We start from the raw sequence: 24,204 nt of genomic DNA, 5'->3' as shown, positions 1-24,204 counted from the left end.
TATTCTTTCGGTATTAAAAAAACGTTAACATTTTTCATTCTTTGGTTAGGCACTCATGGACTCTAAAATGTAGCTTTCCTTGGTAAATATGCAGTACATTCTAGGGAAGAGAAAGAAAAGAGTTTAGGGTTGGCCAACTCGTAGAAAAGACAAAGGATAAAAGTAAAAGAAAAATTAATCAAGTGCACAGGCATGACGACCCTAGTTTGTTTTAGCTGGCAAAGGAACTAATAGTGCTACCATCAGGTTTTAATTTATGGATTGTTTGTGGTATTTCCAACCCCTTCTAAGTTGAAAATGTAGTTGAAAATGTGTGTTACAATCTTTACAGTAATAGAATATTTCTTTTTTTGAAGTTGTCAACAAAGAAAGTAATATTCTTTCTCCCTGTAGTGTACAACATCTGTTATGCTAAATTAACTGTTTGTACATATATACACGAAGCTCTGCTGGTCAGGGCTGTGGTTCTCAGCCTAGCAACACATTAGAAGTTTTAGAAATACTGGCACTATGGCCACCTCCAGAGATTACTGGTGTGGTGATGTGGCAGAGAGAGAGGAGGGGATTTCCAAGTTGAAGTTCAAAATTTGCTTCCTCCGGAAGCCATGTTGCAATGGTGATCTGGGTTTATGGATTTTTTAATAGGTACAATAGGTAGAGCTACATTACATGTTTTTTTTTTTTTTTTTTTTTTGAGACAGAGTCTCACTCTGTTGCCCAGGCTAGAGTGAGTGCCATGGCGTCAGCCTAGCTCACAGCAACCTCAAACTCCTGGGCTCAAGCAATCCTCCTGTCTCAGCCTCCCGAGTAGCTGGGACTACAGGCATGCGCCACCATGCCCGGCTCATTTTTTCTATATATATTTTTAGCTGTCCATATAATTTCTTTCTATTTTTAGTAGAGGTGGGGTCTCGCTCTTGCTCAGGCTGGTCTCGAACTCCTGAGCTCAAACGATCCGCCCACCTCGGCCTCCCAGAGTGCTAGGATTACAGGCGTGAGCCACCGCGCCCGGCCTACATTACATGTTAAATAAGCTTTGGGGACTGGTTTAAAACACCAAACCATTCTTCATAGTTCATCCTTTAAAACAAATAATGTGCATTTATACCCAACTAGTTGATAAATTAGGAACTGCTTGAGTCTTAAAGGTCACAGTGCTGCACTTTTACCTGTGTGAAAAGTAAGTCAGGGTTTTGTTTAGATAAAACAAAGAACTAATCAAACAATTTAGTGAGTACCCACCATGGCCAAGATACAGCAAACAGAGACTATCAAGCAAAGCCAGGAAACAAAAAACAAAGTTTGTGCAATTTTTAATTTTAGGAAACTCTGTAGGGAATGTTATGCTTCATAAGTTTTTGTGTTTTTTTAAGTAGTAAATTGGATCAGAAATAGGCAGATGATTCAGAAAGGAATATGGCATAGAAATAATAGTGGAAATATGCTGGAAGGAAAGAAACCAGATGATAAAAGCACTCTAAAAAGGCAAATCATACAAAAGAATAGAGGACACTTTGTTAGTCATTACTCAAAGGTGACTGATTTGCATAGCAGGGTGGATGAAAAGGAAGAGGTTAGGAAGTTTGTTTTTAAGTTTAACCACCAGTGAACCCAACACGACACACCAGGACAAGTTGGGATCAAGAGCAGAACAGTAGGATACCCGTGTCTGCATCCCACCAAACCAACCATCTTGCCCTCCTTCCCGTTCCTACAAGCCATGGGAGAACCGTCATGCACACACAAGCACATGGCCTTCCCGCTGCTGCGCACTGCAAGAGTCGGACTTACAATGTGTTGTCTCAGCTCAGATTACAGCATTTGGGGAGAAGCTAAAGAGAGACAGATTTGGGCTGAATATAAAGAAAAACTTTCTAAAAGGGCTGTCAAAACAAAACAACAAAACAAAAAACCAGAACAGATGTTCTTGCCATGCGCTAAACCCTTGGCCCTGGAGGGTGGAGCATGGGCTGAATGTTATCTCTGGAAATAGGATGATTATTTTGAGTGTGGAACATGTCCCTAACAGTAACCAATGGTCCTTCCAAGTCTGAGTTTCAATGAGTCTTCGTTCCAGCTTCCTCTCTTCTCCTTAGTCACTTAGTAGCCTCTAATTTCATTCTTCACCCATTTGGTTAAAAAAAAAAAAGCAACAAAAGGAATTAAGAAATTCTTCACAATGAACCTAAGTGTCCCTGCTTAAAGATTGTGAAACAGAAGGTTAGCACTAGCTTTATTGTAGCAGACTGATTGATAGGTTTTAGATCTTTGGTAACTTTTGGCAAGAAGCGAATCCTGAAAGCTTATACCAAGAACTGCAAGAACTTTGGACAAATAGTAACCCTATAATAAAGCCAGTGTCTTTGTTCTCTCCTTTATGCCCAGATTTGTGAACTCTGGAACTGGAAGTACACATCTTGAGACCGCAATGAGGGAATTCTGAAGGAAGGAATGAGTTTATTTTTCAATCAGGCGTGGGAGGTGGAGGTGGTTAAAAAAAATCAAACAAGATACAAAGTTTCCACTGTGACAGAAGCATCCCTTCATGGAATAGACTTACAGAACTGGGAGCTGGAAGGGATCTGTAGGAAACACGACTTAACTGCGTGCTTTCCGTGCAGTGCGCGCCCGCACGAGCGAGACCGTCAGGAAGGCTCCGAGGGAACCTGCGCCATCCATCTGCTGCCATCTCTAGTATTAGGCCTGGGCCACGCACCTCCTTACCGTGACTTTCCGCATACCATTGGGCCAAAAAGAACTGCAGAATTTTGAGGGCAAGGCCGGTTTCCAGCCCAGAACCTGCGCAATGATCCCTCTTGGCAAGTCGAACAGGGTCACCCAAACAAACGTGGCACGCAAACCTTTAGAGTTCAGCAAACCGAGGGCTGCGTTACCAGACCGTGTCCTTTCCGGGCACACACAAGGCTTTTTCTGCTTTTACAAGGGACTCGGGCAGCCAAGCTATGGGCCGTGGGTAGGGCTGGGTCGGGGGTGGTGCGGTGGGGGTGCAGCAACGCAGGCTGTCCACATCCGGCTGCCAGCCTGTCCCTGCGCCGCTCCCACAAGAGCACCATTCTCCGCGGTCCTGCGGCCCGAGAGCGCCCGCCTGCTTTCCTCCCGATCGCGGGCGCGGGCGCGGCAGAGAACTCGGGCGGCCACCGCAAGCGCCGCGCGGTCCCTCTGTTCCCCCCGCGGGCGCGTCCTCGGGGCTCAGCCGGCCGGGGCAGCCTGGTGCGGGGCAGCGCGCGCCCCCTGGCGCTGGGTCGGCTGGGCGGGGCGGGGGCAGTGACAGGAGGCGGAGCCGCAGGGCCGGGCGCACTGGGGTCCCGGCGCCCAGTGGGAGCGCGAGCGCGAGCGCGGGTGCAGCGGCGGCATGGCAAGCACGGCCTCGGAGGTCATCGCCTTCTTGGTCTCCATCTCGGGCTGGGTGCTGGTGTCCTCCACGCTGCCCACCGACTACTGGAAGGTGTCCACCATCGACGGCACGGTCATCACCACCGCCACCTATTGGGCCAACCTGTGGAAGACGTGCGTTACCGACTCCACGGGCGTCTCCAACTGCAAGGACTTCCCCTCCATGCTGGCGCTGGACGGTCTGCATCCCCCCGCCCCCCGCCCTCCCTCCTCGATGGCCAGCCCACAGGGCGCCCTCTGGGTCCCCTGACGCCCGGCTGGAGCCCCGGACTGGACTCCTCCCGGCCCGACCCCGCTCTCCTCCCCCTCGCCACCCCAAGGCCTGAGGGAACCGGGGAGGGTCCCCCGACGGCTGTCCTTCGGGGGCTCCTGTCCGAGCCTGGTACCCCGGGACCGGGGACACCCAGACAGGCTGGGGCTGGGTGACTCCCAGGCCTCGGGGACTGGGGGGAGCTTTTCGGTCCTGAGAGTCGAGGACACGGCTGTCCTCCCGTATCTCGGGGACTGTTAGGACAGGGAGTTCATGCTGCAGGGCCTTGTCTCCTCCAGCTCCCTCCTCCCCGCCGAAAAAGCTGAGTTCTGATTAAAATGGTATCATTGAAAGCCAAATCTGCTTGCCCTGAACTCCCTTTAGCTGTTTGGTTGATTTTTTTTTTTTTTTTAAAGTAAGCAGGAGGGAGGAAAGAAACATATTGCAGGGGTTTTTGTTGTTGTTTCCCTTACAAACGCTTCTACAGACTTGTCTGCCTAGACTTTAATACTTCCTCCAAGCTTTAGGAGAATAATTAGCCCTTGATTATGCCGCGTTGAAGCGTTGGCACAAGGCAGGGAATCTTGGCCCGCAAGAATTTCGCGCCAGGGTTGACGAATTCTTCATGCCTGCTCTGCGGATGTCCTCGGCTTGTTCTTTAGTAGATGTTCACCTACTTTGTTCTGCTCAGCCAGGCTTTGTGCCGCATTGCGTAGCAGCAACAGGTATTCACTCAGAACGCGGCCTCTGCTTAGTTTCAAGAAAACAGTCCCTAACAGCCCGGTCACAATGATTGCTCAAGTTCTAGACTCTTTTCTTCCAGGATTTTACAGCAAACAGATCCGGGCAGAAACTTAAGAGTCATTTATATTATGTATTTCTAGATTTGAGGTGTTTTCTTTTTCTTTTATTACTGCACTTGCCGTTTTTATTTGCATACCTGGGTAAATAAAAGACAAGATTTGATTCCCCTGAGATGGTGTTTGTCACGAACAGCAAACTGTTGCTCAACGTGGTATTTGATGGGACCTCTGTATAAGGAAGACACTTTTGGTTTTAGAAGGATGGCACCCGGGTCTGTGTCCTGTTGTGTAAAAGAAGCAGCCGGAACACTGTTTATTCCCTAGCATTACTGCGGAATTTCCTGTGCTCTGCAGAGCACACATCCAGGTGGATGAACAGGCGGGCTCTTGTTTCTGTGGCTTTCATTCAGGGATATGGGATTGACAATTACCGTCCTAGGAGCATTCTTCTGTTGTAAGTCCATTGTTACCTGAGATAGCGTGCCAGATGGGTACGTTTCCTTCTATAGGACACTCGGAGGATGAGGGAGGAAATCAATGCCACACGAGTATTACTGATTGCAGAAGAGTGATGTTTCCCCTTATACCCCCGAGGTGGGAGTGGAGCTGGTGTCCTGTTTGAGGACAGGTGGGGTAGTGGAGAATTGTCCTGTTATCAAATTGTAGTTAACTGGGAGTGGAGCAGAGAGGAGTGGCATTTATATGCCATGAAACTTGCAAAATGGCCTTCATGTGTGCTCACATGACTAGAAAATGACTTTCAAAATCATAAATGGCATCATACTACCTATTCTTCAATGCTTTAAAATTCACACTATATCCTTCCAAGTCAGTACATATAGAAGTGACTCTTTTTAATTGCTGCATAGTATTCATCAGTCTGGATAAACTGGTTTATTTAATCATTGGCCCATTGTGAACATTGGACCCTTTCCAACTTTTCATTATTGTTGGCACTCTACAGAAAATCTGTATATTCACCTCTTTGTGTGCATGTGTATTTCTGTAGACTACTCAACTGAGAAATGGTATTGTCAGAGCAGAATACAGGTGCATTTTACTTTTAAGTGTATACTGCCAAATTACTTTCTACCCACAGTATGTGAGAATTCCTGCTTCTCCTCATTCTCACCACTAAGTTTTTCATCCAGTACAGTGACAGATCTCATCTTGTTATCATTTTAATTGGCATTTCCCTGGTTACCAGTGTCAAAAATCACTGGTTTAAAAAAGTGGCCAAAATCCATCTTGCCGTGTATTTACTGACCATTTATATTTTTCTCTTTTGTGAATTGCCTGTCCATCTCCTATGCCCATGGTTCTGTTGTTTCTTCTTGGTTTAAATGATTTATCAATTCTTGATTTGTTATATGTATTGCAGTGTCAGACCACTGCTTGTCTTTTTAATTTATGATGTCTTTTCTCATCCAGAACTTTGAAATTTGTGAGATAATGAAATTTATCAGTGTCTTCTTTGATGACTTTGCCTTCTGTGGCTGAAAAGGGCATTTCCTACCGCAAAACAATAAATGCACTTTTCTGTACCTCTCAGAATAACATTTTGGAGGGTTAAATCACACAGCTATGTTTTCCTGTGGAGGGAAGTTGATTCCTCCCCCTGCAAGTGGAACTTTCCGGGGCAGGGCCCTTCTGCCTGTCTACTCTCTGCCATGCATTCCCAGGGCAGCCACATCTGCTGGGTGCTGGTCCTAATGTTGCCTTAGAAGTGGCCACAGGCCTGAGCAGGCCAATCCTCTCCTTAAACCAGACATGAGCTCTAGATTGGGAAGAGGACCCAAGAAGGGAGGGAGAAGACTCATGACTCTGGCTCGTCTCGTGTTAGGGGGAAGAACAAGCCTCCTGGACTCAGATGGTGGGGTCAATATTCTGAATTTCCTATATGAGGTCAAATCTCTGATTCTTTACCCTTGGAGGTATCATTGCCACTGGTTTTCCTTATAAGGAAAATGAGGCTGCGCAAAGCCAAATGCCTAGACTTAATGTTATGCCATGTTAAGAATCCAACTCTAATTTCTTTTTAGAATCCATTTTATTATTATGGAAGAGATGCTTTGCTTAGTTTCTTACTACTCATCAAACACTTTGCTCATATTATCCTGTGAAGTAGGTGCTGGTATCCCTGTTTTATGGATGAGAAAAGCAAGACTCAAGATTAGGTGATGTAATCCAAGGCACACTGAGGGTAATAGAAATGCCAGAGCTGAAATTCAGAGTTCCTGCCTTCCCCTGTACCCACTCTTCTTTCAGAGGATTTGCAAAAGTACACAAAGCTACCAGTATCAGAAAAGCACATTCTTTTACCCCCCTAAATCCAGCAGCTAGCACAGGTGCTACTAATGAGCTGTCTCCACCAAGTGGATATTTTCATTTTTGCTGGTTTGCAATTGAAAAGAAGGGACAAAGCATTTGAAAATATTTGACTTTTAAGGAACACCTTGAAGGTTTCCTCCAACAGAATTCGTTAATTTAAAGTCACTGTATTTTACCGTTTGAAAATTTCACAGTTGAATGAGCTAGTGGTTTCTGTTTATTGCTAACCTGTATTCCTTTCAAAGCACCACTTGAACTTCAGCTGAGAATCATTTTCAGCCAGTTTGTTTGTGGTTTATGACATCTATTTTTGTTAGTGGGAAATGTTTGCCATTTTTCCCAGGAGAACTAACTATAAATTATACTTCAGAGAACTTCTAAGTAAATATGTTCATGCCTCAGCACTTTAATGTGTTAATTAGCTATTAAGGGTGTCAGTAAATTAGACCTGTCAAAAATAATGGCCTCCTTGACTAGGTTTTTCCTACTACTTCTCTTGATGGTGTTACTTATAAGTTTTGCCCTCAGGAACTGTTAAAAAGCAAGATTGTAGAGGTCTGCCTTGTGAAAAGATAAACTCTAAAAGAGCTGTTGGAAGTCATCTAAGGCCTGAGTCTGTGGGTGTTCTAAGGTCTGGTACCCCTAATTTACAAAGCTCAGGCTTACCAACAACTCAATTGGCTGGCAGTAGAGTGTATCCTCTGCTCTTTGTTCCCCATTTCAGAAAATCTGGCCAATGATTTTCCTTGTAAATTGCCACTTTTGTGCATGTGAAAAGTTAGCCAGTTACTGCTACTTTTGTCATGCTGTAGAGAGGCACCTCTCCTTCCAAATCAAAGGTCTGGTTGGCACGAAAGAAGGACCTGACCAAACAGAACCTGCTCTCTCCTTCTCTCATGCTGGTCCCAAGAGACCGAAGCAGGTGCTGCTGCTAGCACGAGGACTGGGATAGGAGATCTCGGAGTGAGAATTCTCAGGAAAAACGTTACGGGTAGTGGTTATGTAAAGCTTGAAGACTGCTGTTATTTTCCCTGCCTTATTAAGGATTGAATGAGTTGGCCTGGGATTCTACCCACTGTTTACCATCTGGGAAATACTTTCCATGTTCTAAATGACCAGATGGTAGAATTTAACCTTTGGTAAATTTAAGACAACTTGCATTTTCTGATAATAAAGCCTGCAAAATAAATAAAGTAAATGCAAATTATGGTGCATGCTAATGTTTTCTAGGAATATGTATAGAGAGAGTCTTTTAAATTTATATTTGTATGTGCATATATTAATACCTATGAGGCTGCCCCCCTTTTTGTTTGTTTAATGACTGCAAGTAGAGTCAGCTAAAATACCCAAAACTGTAGACTAAAATGGATTTCACAGAAATAATGTAACCGCACTGTCCCAGCAGCTCTGGTGGTAAATGATGACCCTGTTTGGGTTATCCTCAATGCTCTCTTTAATCATGCGAGGGACTGACAGGCTTTCCTCTCTCAGTCTTTCTCCTACCTGCCCCCTGGGCTGTGGCTGGGGAACTTGAAGGTTGACGTTTGAAATAGAGCTGGTCCAAGTCCTTGGCAGCAGACACCCAAATAGCCCTGCAGCATGATTACTGCTATCGAAAAAGCCTTCATTATCCTGTTTTGCTAAAAATAAATTTCATTTGCTGTTTTTGATAGCCACAGCATTAGTGAAATTATTTTTTGTGTGGAAGTAGCTCACACTCTACAATAGAAGGTCACTGTCACTACAGTCTGCATTTGTGGGGGTCTAAAGTGTATTACAATTAAGTAGAGCAGCTCTTGTTTGCTCTTCAAAATGGATCCAAGGAATAGGATTAAAACTTCAAATTTCATTCTTTCCCAAAGAATCAGGGACTGGAGGCTACCAGCATTTACTCCCTCAATTCATGACTATCATGGTCTTAGAATTGTTATTTATTACAGGCTTTGCCTGAACACTAATAATGAATGGCTTGCCATACCTTGGTATTTAAGTGTTTTTTCTGATTAAAAAGTTTGATTCCAAATGTAAACCCGATGTGAGTGTATGTTCATTTGCTTAATAAATATTTACTTAATACCTAGTATATGCTACTATCACTATTTCAGATTGAAATATGGCACTGTTTCAAACTGAAATGAAAATGACTTATGTGGTCAAAGTTTATTAGTTTATTCCCTATTAATTTAAAAACTTGGACAAAAGCCACACTGAAGTTTACCATCACCCTGGCTGTGCAAATAAAAATACATGACCAAGAAAACAAGTGGTGCAGGAGGAATGATCAAACAAACTGACAGAACACAGTTTTCAGGGTTCTTTGAAGGTATCCATTTATACCTGATTTGATTTAATGATTATCAATTACTCTTCTACAAAACAGTGCTTTTTAAAACCCTGTTTTATTAAATGTACCCTAAAAATAATACCACATCACTAAAACACTTCTTTTTTTTTTTTTTTTTTTTTTTGAGACAGAGTCTCACTCTGTTGCCCAGGCTAGAGTGAGTGCCGTGGCGTCAGCCTAGCTCACAGCAACCTCAAACTCCTGAGCTCAAGCGATCCTACTGCCTCAGCCTCCCGAGTAGCTGGGACTACAGGCATGAGCCACCATGCCCGGCTAATTTTTTCTATATATATTTTTAGCTGTCCATATAATTTCTTTCTATTTTTAGTAGAGGTGGGGTCTCGCTCTTGCTCAGGCTGGTCTCGAACTCCTGAGCTCAAATGATCCGCCCACCTCGGCCTCCCAGAGTGCTAGGATTACAGGCGTGAGCCACCGCACCCGGCCTAAAACACTTCTTGATTTAGATCCCTTACAGTTCATGATGAAATTTCAGTTAGTTTCATTCATTATCTTTCACTGATATTGGAAGGTTTGACCCTTTGGGAGTTCTTGCTGCCCCATTATAAATTTTATAATGTCAAAAACATTAAACCATCATTTAAAAGGTCTGATGAGCAAAGAAGTCAGAGGATTGTGATAGTGGAAGGTGATGTTTTTCACAGTGGCATTCATCGTTATATAGATTTTGTAGTCTGATCTGGGATGGAATCTATTTCTGCCACTTACTAACTCATCTCTGGTTTATCATGTAACCTTTGCGTGCCTCAGTTTCCTCATCAGTGAATGTGGGAGTAATAACACGCAGAGATCTATCCTGAGGATTATGCATAAACTAAACTTAAAAGTGTGAGACATAGAATCGTCCCTCCATATAGATTCACTTGCTCTCTGTTTTTGCTTATCTTGCATTATGTTTTAACCATTATGGTTGTTTTTTGGGAAAACAGAGCAATCATCCAGAATGACAATGTAAAATGAGGATGTCTCCCTGGACAGCCACATGATCTGTGTTAACGGAAATGACCTACTCTAATTGCAGGTTATATCCAGGCATGTAGAGGACTTATGATTGCTGCTGTCAGCCTGGGCTTTTTTGGTTCCATATTTGCACTCTTTGGAATGAAGTGTACCAAAGTCGGAGGCTCAGATAAAGCCAAAGCTAAAATTGCTTGTTTGGCTGGGATTGTATTCATACTGTCAGGTAAATAGTAACTTTCTTCCAAACAAGGTACTTCATGATGTTCATGAAATAACACTAATCATGGTACTTTCCCTCTGGTACTCTTTAGGGCTGTGCTCAATGACTGGCTGTTCGCTGTATGCAAACAAAATCACAACGGAATTCTTTGATCCATACTATGTTGAGCAAAAGTAAGTATTCTTCTCAGTCTGTATGTTTCTAGCTCATGGGGAATGTAGATAATTTAATGTTCTAAATTAAGAGACATGAATTTCCTGTATGGCTTTCAAAAGTGAGAAATACTGATAAATGGTATCTGATGACATCATCCAAGATTAAACGTTGTATGTGCCACATAGGCAAAAGATACAGTTAATTACTTCATTAGTGTTACATAATGTCTTGTCTCTAAATAGCTCAAGGCATGAGATTTAGAACTATAAACTTCATCCATTATACATCATAACTTTGAAGTCAAGTAGAGGAAGAGTGGAAGAGAAATGTCTGATGGGGAGGAAAGAATGGCGAGGTATGAGAATAGAAAATTAAAAGCTTGCCTTGACTCTTCTCCACCCAACAGGATATTTGCCAGATGCTTGTCTCTGAGCCTTTTAAATTTGCTCTGTTAACTACTGCCTTGACAAGCTCCACCTTTATAAAGAAACTCTATATGAAGCAAAGTTTTTTTAAAAATGCTGTAGGAGCATGACACCAACACCCAGGTGGGGCTGGTCTCCATTGCAAATGAGTGCTCTGGAGTTAACAGATTAGTTTGTTTGTTGGTGCTGTTTTTAAAGTATGGGCTGTTGCTTTTTATAGTTTCCGTAAGCTTATTTCTTTGGATTGGGAAAACCCCAAAGATACCAAATCAGAAATAATAATGTATCAAATATTTTGTCTTACATGAACATATAACCACATATCTCTTTAGGAAGCTGCTTGTGTATATGTGTGTATTGTTATCAACCAGGCTAATTTTCTTTCAGACTTCAGATCAAACATTATAGAATTTTAAAAAGTACATTACTGAAATAGCTGGTCAGGTAGGCATTACTTTTTTTCTGGTAAATAGCTGGTCAGGTAGGCATTACTTTTTTTCTGGTAGGTTTAGGAATCTTCAGGAAATTGATTTTCTAGTTCTGTCTTTAGTTTATGCATAAATAGCAAATGCTTATATTATGAAATATAATAAAAACAATACTTAATACATGTTGAGCCCCCACCATGTGCCAAGCAAATATTGTTTTATTATTTTATTTTATTCTCACAACATCCTTATGAACTAGATCCTCTTCGTACTTTCTTTTTTAAAACTGACAAAAAAGGTAATGTGTCCAAGGGAACTTGGACTAAACCAGTAGGCTGGTTGAACTATAATTCATACCAGGCAGTTGAACCCCAGAATACTTGCTCTAAAATGCATGATTTATAATATTCTACTATTTCATAATTTTTGTGACAATATGCTACATATACTTTTCATCAAGGGGGTTTCTTTTGTACATTTTAAAATAGTGTTTATTCAAAAATTTTATGAAATGGAAAACAAAAACGACTGTTTTAGAACCCAGTGTAACTGTTTCTCTCCTGCCTATGTTAGAAAAACATGTCCTGATTTATAAATTTTCTCCCAACATTTTTGATAATGAGATTTGCACAGATCTACATAACAGCAAACATTGAGATGAAAACTGAGACCATATTCCTGAAGATTAGAAATATTTTAATGATACTCAAATGAAACATTATATTGAAATAATACTTTTTTTTTTTTTTTTTTTTTTTGAGACAGAGTCTCACTTTGTTGCCCAGGCTAGAGTGAGTGCCGTGGCGTCAGCTTAGCTCACAGCAACCTCAAACTCCTGAGCTCAAGGGATCCCCCTGTCTCAGCCTCCCGAGTAGCTGGGACTACAGGCATGCACCACCATGCCCGGCTAATTTTTTCTATATATATTTTTAGCTGTCCATATAATTTCTTTCTATTTTTAGTAGAGATGGGGTCTCGCTCTTGCTCAGGCTGGTCTCGAACTCCTGAGCTCAAACGATCCGCCCACCTCGGCCTCCCAGAGTGAAATAATACATTTTAATTTCAGGGTTTGGTATCACAGATATACCACAAAATTGTATTTTTCATGGTTTATTTTATTAAACACATTGTTAATTTTCTGGATTCTCTTTTCTACGCTGCTGTTTTTATTTTCCTCACAATTGTTAAGTATGTCTTTGCACCTTAAAATCATTTGAATTTTTCCCCAGACAGTCAAGGTTAATTCATATATGCACAGTAACTTAAACCTGTCTTGGTGTGAGTGTTTTCTGTGCTTGCTATGTGCTCAGTAACCTGATTCAGTTCAGTACCATTGGAATCTCTTATTGTCCTTTCAGGTTTTGATTAAACTCGGTTCAGCAATTATGTACTAATTTTTCTCTTTTCCAAATTCTTCATGCTACATTGAACTATCCTATTCCCACTCTTGGCCTCCCCTGCATTCTTCTGCTTACTCTCTGTCTGCGTCTGTATCCTCATCTGTAAAATAAAGATAATAATAGTGCGCCTCTCATAGCATTGCTGTGAGAGTTAAGAGAGGAGAGAAAGAGATGTATGTATATACAATGGGCACAGAGCAACACCTTGTGTTAGCTCTTCTTGTATTGTATTAACTATTATTAAGATTGCTTTTTAATTCTGTGTGGTATATAGGATGTGGCCCATCTTTATAGATGTCTTTATTAGCTCTTTTCTGCAATGACTTAAAAACTTTCATATAACACCTACTGTTTACCTATTTACCTTACGTAGTTAAAAGCACAAGAGCTAGGGGTCATGTAAAACAGCACTGCTTACAAATTGGTAATATTTACAAACAATAGGCTGTTCACATCAAGGTCTACAGAAAATATAGACTTTATTAAAAATCCTGCAAATTAACAACACATTGGCTCCTTGATACTAGGACTTTCTCTCCCTCATCGCTCTATTCCCTGCAGTGCCTTGCACAAAGAAAGATCCTCCACGATTTAGATAAAATCCGGTTGGATCAAGGAATTATCAAGGCCTGAAAATTGTAAATATGTTCAAATTCTAATTACCTACAACTATAGAAAAGAGTCATAAAAATGACATGTGTCACCCACAGGAACTCACAAACCTCATTTGAGTAAAATATGCTTCTATAAAAACCAATAAATCAACTAATGTGACTTCGTCTGGTTTCCCTTTACCAACACCTTATAGCAGAGAAGAAAGGGATGAAAATTAGGAAGGTGAATGAGCTACAAATTAGCTATCAGCACAAGATAAACTGGTCTCAAAGGTGTGCAATGTCATCATCTTTAAAGCAAGATTTTATGTTTTGGCATATTTTAGGGATAGCATTTCCTTCACTGGAATTTGCTAGAATTTAATAATCAATACCTCTGATTGTGTTTGTACTTGAACTTAGAGAGGAATATGTCAGAAAATTAAAGCTTACAGCAGGGCAGACCCTAGGTTAGGTGGGATTGGAAGATGCCACTATAGGAAGTTTCTGAGTATTTCTTTAGTGTCTTAATCGACTGGCATGAGAATTAAGTAAATTTGTTGAGGCCAAAAAACATCTATTTCATCTCTGTCTTCTTCGCTTAGCACAGTACCTGGAAGTGAAATTCTCAGCGGTAGCTTTAGTCCTTTCAGGATTAGCAGGAAAGCTTTCTGTTGTCTCAGCAGACAGAGGGAACCTCTGAGAGGATGGAGCTACAGGGCTGTCGCTTCCCATCATTATGATACATTAATCTTACAAACTAGCTACCCCCAAATGCCAGCTCTCCCTGCAACCCTCGAAAGTGTGACTGCGGTATGGGTGGGCACGTGTTTGGGCCCCTAGGAAGGGTGGTGAGAAACAGCTGCTAGCCACAGGCTGTAGTTTAAATTTCTGGAGAACAAATACTTGCTCTCCAATACCCAAATCCTAAAATGCTCTGCAAAACAGCTTAGTCCTCAGAGCGTGGTTTTGTTGTTATTGTGTTGCTGCAATTGTTGTTTTCTTCAGACTTATGTACTGTATTAATTGGATCTTCTTTCTAGATTTCCAGGACATCTCGTTATAAGGCACACCATGGTTGCCTAAATTAGAAAACACAGCTAAGCTCATGAACCAAGTTCCCGCTACATTCCTGTTACATGCAGGGAACTCGACGGGGGTTTTGGGGATGAGAAAAAACAAGTGGCTTCTAGTGTGGAGTTGGAGTAAAGATACGAACATAGAGTATTGAGCTTTATGTTCAGTGGCTTTTTACTCCCAAAGCCTTCATTTCCCACCATATATTTCTGGGAAGATTTTTCTTCCAAGCTACAATCATTTGACAGAATTGCAGTCTGTCAAGAGTTTCATCGTGTTCTGCTATTTCCCCACTTTTCCCTTTCATTTTACTTCCTTTCACTCATGAGTATCTTTAATGACTACAGCATGAGCTGCAGAGATTTGAAAACTATTTCTGCTTTAGGCTATGTGAAACTAACTTCCTCCTTTTTATTAAAACAAAACCTACCAAATCTGAAAAAAAGATCTCCTGAAAGCCTATGCTATTAGGTACCCCTCAAAGTGACTCACCACCAACGTGTTGAAATTTAATTGCATTATTCCCACCATTGTTTTGTTATCCAAACCACTAACTTCCTGAATGTCTTGCTTTGTTTTCTTAGATAAACTATTCCAGGTAAGAATTGATGGACATAAAGAAACTTCTTTTCAAAGCATACAATTATACTGCTTTTGACTAATTGCCCTAGTTGAGGAAGCAGAACAGAATTTATCTTATAAATTTACTCTCTTTTCGTATATGTGATTTATCATTAATATTTTGGCCCAGATATTCTCATATTTGGGTCTTATCATCCTCTAGACTTTTCTGTTTTCAGACTTTTCAAAACTGTGGAGCAATCTTCATTCCTGACATATGTTTGGTTTCTACTTTAGCATATAAGCTGTACTCAGGTAAAAGCTTTTCACCATTGTAGCTATTTAGTATTAGAAGGAAACAGCTGCCTACATTCGGACAACTTCTCTTATTCTTCTTGTCTGTCAAGTTAAATGAACAAAAGACAATTCAATAAATACATTTGTAGATTACACAGATTTTCCTGGACGAGGCTGAAAAGAATAGCAACCTCACCAGATGACCTTGTCAAAATACTGAACTTGTCTCTTCTGTCCTTATTATAATTTATTACGTTACGGACATTTGTTTATTTAAGCATACTCCATTCATGAGGTTATCTGAAGAATGAACTAATGTTGGTAAAGACCTCACAGGTTGTTGGATAGGAGGTTCCATATAAGTGCCAAGTGTTAAGAACAAAACATAATTCAACGGTTAAATATTAAGAAGGTGTTATTCTGTAACTTCACTTTGTTCAGAAATAGGTTAAGCCACCTCAGATCACCAGAATTGCTCTGATGCTTTTGTTATGCTAACACGACTTAAAAATCTGCTTGGAAACCAGATGTTTGGCGCTCTCTTTTGTTTTTACTGTCTAGTGTGTGACATCGTTATTTCTGCCACGTTATTTCTGCCACCGTGCCCTGCTTTCTGGTAATTCAGTCCTTACCCCCATCGCTTCTCTCCTTCCCACCGCCTGCTGACTTCTGATCATCCCCAGGACCTGCGTGCTGGCTGAGGCGTCCCCTTGCTGCTCCCTTTGTGCCTTGGGCGTCCTTCATAATCCTACTGGGTGGTTAGCACCTGCTTATTTATCGGCCTGTGTCCTGAACAAGACCAGGAGCAGCTTGAAGTCGAGACCACATGTTGCTAATTTCGGACTCTCTTGTAACTAGTCCGTACTTCCTGACGTTTACAGCAGGGGGCGTAAATCGGCAGTGGCGTAGGACGGTCTGCATCTCTCCTAGAGTGCAGAGACTGAGCATGCTTGTGGAGATGCAGTTAAAGGAATGGGGAGAGGCAGCATGGCACATTGTTTAAAGACCCTCCATCCAGGCTGCTGGGGAGTAAACAAACCCCAGCTCTACCACTTACTAGCTGTGTAACCTTGAAAAAGTTACTTATCCTTTCTGTGCCCTGTGTCCCGCATCTGTAGAATGAGGATAATAGGACCTAGGAGGCTGTTGTGAGGATTAAATGAGATAGTACATTTCAACTGTTTAGAATCATGCCTAGCACATAGTAAACACTCAATAAATGTTAGCTGTTATTTTGAAGGATACTGACCTAAAGCAGAGTATATTAATGTATAGTACATTACCTTACATCATCTATTAAGGTTAGCCATGGAGAAATGTATGTTGAAATGTTGGAGACCTAGTGAAAGGAATAATTGTTTTAAGACACTTGGCTCTCAAGTAGAAGGCAGGTTTGAAGGGGATCTCTTTAAAAGAAACAAGGCTTGTGTAATTTTTAAATTGCCGTCACCTCTCTCATAGCATTGAGTTAGAGATAAGTAGTAATTTAAAGCTGTAACTACGTAGATAACTCTCCTAAGAACTTATCCTACACCTAGTTCCATTCTCAAATATGGCCAGGTAGGCTGTTGAGGACTCTGAATAAAATGTTAGCTATGCTTTTGACTGACCCAAGCTTTTTGGCTGCAAGTTCATCTGTATATGTTTACCTCGACACAAAGAGATGTATATCCACACACAGAGATTCTTGACCTATGCTTAGCAATACTGGCTGTAGCCTAAGACCTCTCAGGACAGTATTGGTTGTTCTAGGAATTACCTTTCTTGAAGCACGGCCCTCTCTGCGGTGTCAGTTTATTCAGACTTCAAAGTTTGCATGTAAACATGTTATTGTGCCTACTGTGAGTATTATGAATCAGCACGTTGTTTCTCACTTAAGATCGAGGCTAAGTAAACCCCCAATTATCCACCCTGATGGAGGAGATCAGTCACATAGGTGTTGCTACACAACAGATTTTTTTTTTTTTTTTTTTTTTTGGAGACAGGGTCTTGCTCTGTCACCCAGGCTGGAGTGCAGTGGTGTCATCCATAGCTCACTGCAACCTCCAGCTCCTGGGCAAAAATGATCCTCCTGCCTAAGCCTCCCAAGTACCTGGAACTATAGGCACAAACCACCATGCCTGACCAATTTTTCTATTTTTTGTAGAGACAGGGTCTTGCTTTGTGGCTCACGTTGGTCTCGAACTCCTGAGCTCAAGCTATCCTCCCACCTCAGCCTTCCCAGAGTGCCAGGACTGTAGGTGTGAGCCACCACGGCTAGTCCAGATTTGTTTTTGAACTGGACTATGTAACTTTGGTGACATGAGATGTTTCTTTTAAGTTACATTTTACTTTGGCTAACATCATATTTAGCCATACTGTGGAAGGTTTTTAAATTTCCATGAGTAATTGGCAAGAATTAAAACTCCCATGACGACACTCAGGGATCACTTTACACACTGTTAGAGAGGCAGGTGTCAGAGAGGCAAAAGCTGAGGTTGTAGAGTTTGGCTCAGCTCGGATACTGGCCCTGGCCTTGGCTTTTGCTCCTCTGTGGTCTTAGGTAAGATGCAATTGCTTCTACTGGATAACAGAGGTAGTAGTACGTCCTGTTCTGAATGTTAAGAGGATTAAAGAAAATAACATATTGGGGAGATGGTCAAATGACATGAAAATTCAGTTACACAGAAGGAATAAAAAAATATATACATGTATATAGACCAGTCTCTTTCTATATACACCAGTTTTACATCTATTTGTAAAATGCATTTCAGCATTCCTGATTGCCTAAATATGTTTCTCGAATTTACCTTTGAATAATTTGTAACATCTTTCTGCTTCCTAATAAGTTAATGAGTTAAATAAAATCTTGGAGACATGTTCATTTTAAAAAAGAAAAAGGAAAGAACATATGTAAAGTACCCATCACAGCGACACATGGTAGGTAATCAATAAATGTTACCTGTTATTAATATGTGCAATATCTAGACTTCTAAACTACCCTAACAAAAAATCTTAGCACATGGAAAGATAATGCACGCATGTCTTATAATCTAGCCCCAGAAAAGTACTTTTTTTTTTTTTTGCTTTTAGCCACCATTTCGGGGGCACCTGCCACTATTTTGCAAGCCTTGTGGCACACCTTGGGTGGGAAGCCTCGTGGCACGGGCCAGGCAGTGGGAGAGAACTGCCAGCACAGGGGAGGCTGTGCAGCCTCAGAGAGACACACGGGGTGGGCAGGTGCCCCGTGTAACTGGGACCCGCAAAGCATGGGGAGTATCTGATGGGAATGTAGATAACTCCCATAGAATATTTATTTATGTAAAATTCATTCATGCACTTACATAGGCCTGGATTTTATAAGCCTATGTGTTGAAAAATAAGTTTAAGTTAGACCAATGGAATTCAATTTTGAAATGTTAACATTGATAACATATGGTGTACTTGCTAGATTTTGAATTTTGAAAAAACATATAAACATATTTGGTTATTTTAGGGTCACTGGAATATTTATTTTGGCTATCACTCTGAATTAAAATGAGGAAGAAGACAATATGTTTGGAAAAAACAGTACTGGATGGCAAAAAACCTGGCTCCTGGCTCTGTGACCTTCAGCAAGGTCACTTCACTTTTACTTCTCTGGAGATCTTAAAAGGAGATGCTTTCACTTGTTAAAACAGTTTTTTGTTTTGTAGAGGGGCTGCTCTTTCCTTTTTCAGCTCCAGCTTGCCCTGATTTTAATTAGTACTCTCACTTCTTTTTGTGCTGGGGGAAAAGGCAGCCCGAGGGCATTCAGAAAAAATTCCATGTCCTGGAGCCTTTGAGCCACTGAGAATTTAATGAGCCAGAGAGAGAGAAAACTCACATCTTTCTGAAATGACAACCAAAAATATATTCCATCGATTGGGTTTTATAGTAATAAAATCTTTTACTTAGCTAAGGTGTGCATAAAAGGAAGATGGCCCAACAGTTAAAAGCTTGGGTTTGAAATCACTGTTATGGATTTTAAATCCTGGTTCTACCATTTACTTAGCCGAGACATGGGACAAGTAATTTAATCTCCCTGAGATTCAGTTTCCTCATTTGTAAAATGAGGGTAGTAATACCTACCTCTCAGGATTATAATGAAGATTGAATATGGTAATGTATGTAAAAAAATCTTAGCACACACAAAAAAGTCCTAGTACAATGAGCTGACAGTGATATTAGCTATTGTTACCATGGACGTCTACTTGAACCGCATCTGTGTGTATTTGGGAGAACCGTGGTAATGTTTACTTGGCAAAAACATACTTTTCTAATTCTATAGTTGAGTTTCATCACACCTTACTATAATTATTTGCTGAATGTCTGACTACCCCCCCCAGACTATAAAATCTGTGAGCTGGGGCTGTTTCTCCTGAACATATGATTAACACAATGCCTGGCATGTTATTTCTGTGGGGGTAACCAGGGGAGGCTATCCCAGCTCCCCATGGAAGGCAAACTCTAGTCAGAGTGGGGACATGGGTGCAAGGAAGACAGACATAGAAGGTGAGAATAAGAGATGTTCCATAATCAGTTTCCTTAGGGTTACTCTGAATGTGGTTGGGCTTAAACATGAGTGGAAGTATGAAATGCATCAAAGGTCACCAAGTGTGGTCTAACCCTAGCCCTCTCAACATGAAATGAGAGCCTTAAGCAACAGCCCAGAGTACCAGACATAGCCAAGCAGAGGAGAGTGACATCACCCAATAGTTAAGAGGACATCTTAACACTATCTTTATGGTTTCTTTGGGGAAGTTTTAAGTGGTTAATCTGTGTTTTAATTTCTCTGATAGAAGTACATTTGTCCCCCATGACTTGATTACTAAAGTCACATTCAGTGCCATAAATGGATTATAGTCACATGGGCAGCTTTTGATTAGTTCTATCAACCAAGAAGCTTCAAAAACAATATTTTCATCTGTAAACAAAGTTTTGTCTTCAACCTGACAGTGCTGGATCTGTATGGTGTTTTGTAGATTTATAACTTTTCCGAATAATGAAGGAACTTTGGTGATGGTAATCAAGTGCTTTCCCTGAGTAGGAAAGCTGGCTGATGGCCAGGAGGATATTGCTAACAAAAGAAAGACCTGCAACAGGTCTGACATTTGGGTAATCTCCCCAAAGTGTTGAAATCAGCTGCTTACGTTATCAAAAATGAAAAAAGTTTTCCAGTTAGAGACTAAATCTCCCAATCAGTGTTAAAAGAGATGTGCCTTGTGAATAAATCAGCTATTATATTGTTCTTCTGTCAATCCTGTCTTTCAATAGTAAGAGTCAGGCTGGGTGAGGTGGCTCATACCTGTAATCTCAGCACTTTGGGAGACTGAGGCAGGATAATCATTTGAGACTAGGACTTTACCACCAGCCTGGGCAACATAGCAAGACCCTGTCTCAGCAAAAAATGGAAAAATTAGCTGAGCGTGATGGTGTGCACCTGTAGTCCCAGCTACTCGGGAGGCTGATGCAGGAGGATCACTTGAGCCCAGGAATTTGAGGTTGCAGTGAGCTATGGTGACACCACTGCACTCTAGTCTGGGTGACAGAGCAAGACGCTGTCCTGTGTGTGTGTTGTGTGTGTGTGTATATATATATATATATATATATATATGAGTCCATTTTTGCCAAATGACACACACAGAAGTGTGACTTGAAGTCACTGTTGAGTAAGTGTACAATGCATGTCTTTGGACAGAATGAAAAAAAGTCTCTGAAAGAGAAAGAACGAGTCACAAAAACCTTCACACCCAAATTTTTTTTTTTTTATTTTTTTTATTTTTTTTATTTTTTTATTTATTTTTTTTTTTTGTTGAGACAGAGTCTCACTTTGTTGCCCAGGCTAGAGTGAGTGCCGTGGCGTCAGCTTAGCTCACAGCAACCTCAGACTCCTCGGCTTAAGCGATCCTACTGCCTCAGCCTCCCGAGTAGCTGGGACTACAGGCATGCGCCACTATGCCCGGCTAATTTTTTCTATATAGATTTTTAGTTGTCCATATAATGTCTTTCTATTTTTAGTAGAGACGGGGTCTCGCTCAGGCTGGTCTCGAACTCCTGACCTTGAGCAATCCACCCGCCTCGGCCTCCCAGAGTGCTAGGATTACAGGCGTGAGCCACTGCGCCCGGCCATCACACCCAAATTTTTAAAAAATATTGGTGTAAACACAGGGTGTAGATATAGGGTCTCTAAAATAATCTCTGAATTGATACTGTTTATTAAATGTTTGTCTGTGACATAATTCACAATGGAATTCAAATGGAAATGATATTTTCCTTGGAATAGAGCCGACATGTAGTGATTTAAAATTAAAATGTATTAAAAAAGCAGTAAGTGAACCAGCTATTAATATAAACCAAACTCATGATTTTTAAATCCCTTCTGAAAGTTTCAAGAGGGTTTCAATTAATGTAGACACAATTCCTGACCTGCCTGGGTAATTTACCCTGTGATTTGCAACAGTACCGTGCACATGTTTGTAACTCCCGTTTCAATGAGTTCATCCTGCCAAGCTGTGCTTGCGCTTGCTGTCACCCTCATCCCTCAGCTGACCACTGGTAATAATTAGAGACTTGTTTTTAATCAACCATAGTACCTGGCGCTGGCATCCTATTTTAGTAAAGCTCAATATTTAAAAAAAAAAAAAAAAAATCTCAGACCATTTTTTCAGAGCATATTTACAGTAAGAGCAATGCTAAGGCATAGTTTTGGGAGAGAAGACAAACTAACCTCTAGGGGAAAAAATTGAAAGTATCATAAAATTGTAGAGTAGGCATCCTATAATAATGCCCTTCATATAGAACTTTCCAATTGTGCTCATCCCTTTAGTTATCTGTGGAGAAGAGTGCCAATGTTCTTTCTAGCTGAAGGTGACTGAAAACAAATGTTTCTCACTTCTTATTTGTTTCTGTGGGTGAATATTCCTCCCCTAAAAGGATTTCCTCTAGTTCTCTACTGCAAGTGACTTTTTTATTCTCAGGAGTAGTATGCCTACCTTTGTATCGTGACCTCCCCAAAGGAAGGACTGTCCTGTTGATCCTTGCTCCTGCTCCGGTCATCAGCAGAGTATTATGGCCTGCTACTTAGGAGCTGCTTGATAGCAGTTTATCACTAGATGAGAGCAGTCGTTCACCCATCGCCCCACTAGATTGTAGTAATAGGTTAAGACAATGCTGTTTCTTTCCCTGACCATTTATGGGCACCCCGAATTATGATTTGCACATAGTAGGTGCTTAATAAACCTTTACTTAACTGAACTAAAACAAAAGCAAAAGCAAGCTTTTGTTTTATAACTACAGTCTGCCTAATTTGCCCTGCCTGGTGAGGTTAAGCCCTGAGGGATGCCGTAGGAGTCAGGAGACCAAGCTGTAGCTGGCTTTGCTTTGACCTTTGACCTTGCCTGCCTGGATGCTTCATTTCCTTTCTGCCTGTTCGGGAGCTATAATGCTGTAAAGATGCTTTGGGGAGAGTTTACATTATACAGACACAGGTGTTATTACTTCCTTTACAAGTTCCAATAGCAAAAAATTATAATGAGCATTTAGTGAATGTTGGCTAGCAGTGGTAAATACTGTTTACTCTCCAAATAAGTAAGCTGTGATACTTTCCCGCAGGTATGAACTAGGAGCTGCTCTGTTTATTGGATGGGCAGGAGCCTCACTCTGCATAATTGGTGGTATCATATTTTGCTTTTCAATATCTGACAACAACAAAACACCCAGGTACGAAAAAGAGACAAAAGCTACCTCTTAAAAAACACAATGCTATTCTAAATCGTTGTATGTGGGACAAATTATGGATCATTTATATGATACTTAGAAGCTTTAAAAACCTGGAATTCGGAAAGGGTAAGAAGGTAGTTTTATATAATTTTTTAAAAATGGGGCTCATGGTATTTTAAAGCTGTTTCTGTAAGTAGAAATATGGGTCTAAATACGAGGGCATGTTCTTCACTCTGGCCTCATCATAATTTTCATATAGGCAGGAATTGTTGATAAAGATCACTACTAAGTCTCCTAGGTTCCAGGCAAATGAGTCTTAAAAAATGGTTTTGAGAGGGAATAACTGAACAAGTCATGAGTTTCTTCTACAGAGATGCTTTGTCACACCAGCTATTCAGAAATGACACCGAAGTATTTCTCAGGGCCAGAGGAAGGAAAAAGCTAACTAAGAAAGAAGAAGATTTAAACTTGGCTGTCGACAGAGACAGGCAGAAACAGTATTTTCCCATTTTTTGTTTGTCCTATATGCGGAATAGAACCTACCAAACCATGTCTTGCCTTTCAGAATGGGATACGCGTACAACGGGGCCACGTCTGTTATGTCTTCTCGGACGAAGTATCATGGCGGAGAAGATTTTAAAACCACAAACCCTTCAAAACAGTTTGACAAAAATGCTTATGTCTAAAAGAGCTCTCTGCTGGCAAGCTGTATCTCGAGTTTGTTGTGATAATGAACTGTTCACAAAATGATCCCAGCAAGGCCCTCCTATAATTAACACTCAAACTATTTTTAAAATAAGAATTTGAAGAATTTGTTGATTGTACGGATGTAAATGTTCTTACATAGTTGTATACTAATCATTTTCTGTTGTGGCTTTCTATAAAAAATAAACTGGTTATTTACAGGATTTGTAATATATTTTATACATTTGTAGAACATGTAAAGCATTTAGTACCAAAGGCTCAAGTATTCATAATCTAGACTTTTTAATCATTCATACATAGAAGTCTCTGTCCCCACTCCTTATGTTTCTTTTCATTCATAGATTAAATAGAAGGTATATAAGGAATGGTGTCTTACAAACGGCATGAGGACAACCTGAGAATATTCCTCAAAAGGTGTCCATGTTAAACGGACACTTTACTGGCTGCAAGTGGACTTCTAGTTCCTGACACCGTCTTTCACGACTGTAATTCATTCTGCCTGC

General features: G+C 41.0%; 1 protein-coding gene across 3 annotated transcripts in view; it reads left to right on the top strand.

Annotated features, from left to right (window-relative positions):
- The window catches only part of CLDN10 (claudin 10), a 109,103-nt gene extending 85,421 nt beyond the window's left edge, over positions 1–23,682 (top strand). For 2 of the 3 annotated variants that reach the window (XM_069467091.1, XM_069467090.1), the window contains exons 2-5: positions 10,182–10,343; positions 10,432–10,513; positions 22,889–22,996; positions 23,562–23,682. In XM_069467091.1, coding sequence (XP_069323192.1) covers positions 10,182–10,343; positions 10,432–10,513; positions 22,889–22,996; positions 23,562–23,682 — 473 coding nt within the window. Of the gene's footprint in view, positions 1–3,373; positions 3,594–10,181; positions 10,344–10,431; positions 10,514–22,888; positions 22,997–23,561 lie in introns of those variants that run through there. The other variant, XM_069467089.1, reaches the window with a different exon arrangement.
- The last annotated feature ends 522 nt before the right edge of the window (positions 23,683–24,204 follow it).

Source organism: Eulemur rufifrons, chromosome 4, assembly GCF_041146395.1.
Source record: "Eulemur rufifrons isolate Redbay chromosome 4, OSU_ERuf_1, whole genome shotgun sequence".
Taxonomy (NCBI): Eukaryota; Metazoa; Chordata; class Mammalia; order Primates; family Lemuridae; genus Eulemur; species Eulemur rufifrons.
The sequence above is the reverse complement of the archived record's forward strand: the minus strand, read 5'-3'. Positions and strand labels throughout refer to the sequence as shown.